General features: G+C 44.3%; 1 protein-coding gene across 1 annotated transcript in view; it reads right to left on the reverse strand.

Annotated features, from left to right (window-relative positions):
* Positions 1-2,835, reverse strand: part of Fastkd1 (FAST kinase domains 1) — a 26,065-nt gene that overhangs the window by 5,108 nt on the left and 18,122 nt on the right. The window contains exons 10-11 of the mRNA XM_021153735.2: positions 2,150-2,281; positions 1,534-1,647 (exon numbers count right to left, since the gene is read on the reverse strand). Coding sequence (XP_021009394.1) covers positions 1,534-1,647; positions 2,150-2,281 — 246 coding nt within the window. The remainder of the gene's footprint in view (positions 1-1,533; positions 1,648-2,149; positions 2,282-2,835) is intronic.

The following is a 2,835-nucleotide window of genomic DNA, read 5'->3' on the forward strand; positions in this document are numbered from 1 at the left end:
TCGAGGCCAGCCTGGTCTACAAAGTGAGTTCCAGGACAGCCCGGGCTACACAGAGAAACCCTGTCTCGAAAAACCAAAAAAAAAAAAAAAAAAAAGAAACAACCATGAAGGCTATATAACATTATGAAATTAAAATTATTCTACTTTTCTGTTTTTGAGAATGGGGTCCTGCTATGTTGCTGAGCTGGTCAAGAATCCCAAGGCTCCAGTCATCCTCCTGCCTCTGCCTCGGCCTCTTACTCGGCTAGAACCTACGCCACATCTCAGCGCTAATCTATGGGGTGGTTTGAACGAGATGCTCCCCATGTTCTCAGGCATCTGAGTACAGGTTCCCAGGTGCACTCTGTAAGGATGCTTAGGAGGTGTGGCCTTGCTGGAAGAAGTGCATCCCTGGGAGCAGCCCTTGAGGTTTCAAAGCCTCCTCCCATCCCCCATGGACTCTGCATCCATTCCTGCCTCCATGTTCCTGCCTTGAGCTCCTATCCTGACTTTCCTGGTTGATGGACTAGGAGCTGTCAGATGAAATAAACCTTCTCCCCACATTGATTTCAGTTATGGTGTTTATTACAGCAATAGAAAGTCTGCAATGTGAGTTCTAGGATGGCCAGGGCAACACAGAGAAACCCTGTCTCCAAAAACAAAAAACAAAAAAACAAAGAGCAAAGAAAAACAACAAGAAAAACAACAAAAAAGAAGAAAACAAGCTAGGAAAGATGGTCTTAGCCAAAATCTACACAATGGAAGTTAATCACTAGTACGATAGGGTTAAGAGCGGAGCCTTTAGGAGGCGATAGACTCATGTGGGCATACCTTATAAGACACATCGACCCCTGCAAACAAGAGAAATAGGGGCATGGGGACAGCTGGAGAAGACACCAAAGTCCTACACTTTCCCCAAAGCCCATCTGTAGGTTTTGGTTTTCATTCTCTCTTTGCTTTTGAGACAGGGCCTTGCTGTTGCCCAGGCTCACCTAAACCTCCTGAGCAGCTGTCATTACAGGCACGTGCCATGTCCAGGTAGGACAGAATCTTTGGAAGACTCAGAAACGTCTAGCGAATCTGAATCTGGGCTTAACTTAGCTCTGATGAAGACTAACTTTTTTTTTCCTGAATAACAGAAATATTGATCGTTATCAAAGATGGGCCATAGGAATGAACGTCAGGATTCTTTTTTTTTTTGTCTTTGTTTGAAATTTTTCATGATTAAAAATTTGAAATGAAATTATAAACCTGGAGCTTGGGAGATGGCTCAGTGAAGAAGACTCAAGGCCACTGCAGAGGACCCGGGTTGGGTCTCCAGCACCCACTGTGGCTCATCACCATCAGTAGCTCCAGCTCTACAGGAATCGGCTCCCTCTTCTGGCCTCCGTGAGTAATAAGGCTACACTTAGTGCACTTCCACGCAGGTAAAATACTTATTCTGTATGTAAATCTTAACAACCAAGTGTAAACCGTTCTAAAGTTCCAGCTAATCAGAAGACTCCAGTAGATTGAGTTTGGTTGGAAAGGACCAGACGTCTGCAGGTGACTCACCCACTGTGTGGTAATACGGTGAAAGAGCAGAAGGCTTCACACATTGGTGTCCTCCCAGGACCTCTGCTAACATTTTATAGATCTGTTGTTGGGCTCCATTCATAACACCGGTATCTTAGGAAAATTGAAAAATAAAATTAAAAGTCATCCTAATGTGACAACATGAGAAACGGACATTTTTATGCAGAGCCTCAAGGCTGGTAAGTGGCTCACCAGGTTCGTAAAAGTGCTCGCCTCCCATCCCAAGGACCTGAGTTTGATCAGAGCCCGGATAAAGGTAGAAGGAGAGAACAGACCCTAGAAAGTTACCATCTGTCCCTCCACACACGCCTGTGTGAGCAACCACAGGCACACCCAAAAAGTACATATACACATTGCGAGCCTAGTGCTGTCCATGCGGACAAACACTAAATTCAGCGGGAGACAAGTGTTTATTCAAGTGCTCCAGTGTCCAGCTAAACTCCTGTAAAATGAATTCCACTTACAAAAGTATTGAACAAGCCATAGGCCCTCTTGAAAACTCTAGACTTTATGGTGATAATAATAATAATAATATGCTACCTAATAATCTGTTCTTGAATAAACTGTACTCTCTTTACCAAAAGAAAACTCAAACCTTTGTTAAACTGTCGTTGACAAAAGCGGTCATGAAACCACGGAACCTGAAGCTCGGGGCACTCCAAGCAGACTGCTCTGTTTAACTCCATAAGGCGGAACTGGATCCTTGCCCTCAGACTTGAAGGTAAAACTGGAATTAAGATCACATTAGTAACGGATGTGGAGAGTCCAGACCCAACAGGAACAAGTCACGTCTTCATATGATGACCTGCACTCTTGGCTGACACTTGAACTCTTACAGAATGGAGAATGTCACTCCACTAGTACACAAAGGCTTCAGGTCTTTAACTTGATGTTTGCCCAAGATACAATTAAAAACTTAAAAGGCATCCTAATGTGGCAACGTGAGAAACGGACATTTTTATGCAGAGCCTCGGGGCTGGCAAGTGGTTCAGCAGGTTTGTAAAAGTGCTTGCCTCCCAATCCTCCCAATCTTTACGTTGATGTTTGCCCAAGATACAATGTGCAAAACACAGGAAACTCAAGAAGAAGGAAAACCAAAGTGTGGACACTTTGTCCCTCCTTAGTATGGGGAACAAAATACCCATGTAAGGAGTTACAGAGACAAAGTTTGGAGCTGAGATGGAAGAAACAACCATGCAGAGATTGCCCCACCCGGGGATCCATCCCATAATCAACCACCAAATGCAGACACTATTGCATATGCCAGCAAGATTTTGCTGA

The sequence above is a fragment of the Mus caroli genome, chromosome 2 (assembly GCF_900094665.2).
Source record: "Mus caroli chromosome 2, CAROLI_EIJ_v1.1, whole genome shotgun sequence".
NCBI classification, from domain to species: domain Eukaryota; kingdom Metazoa; phylum Chordata; class Mammalia; order Rodentia; family Muridae; genus Mus; species Mus caroli.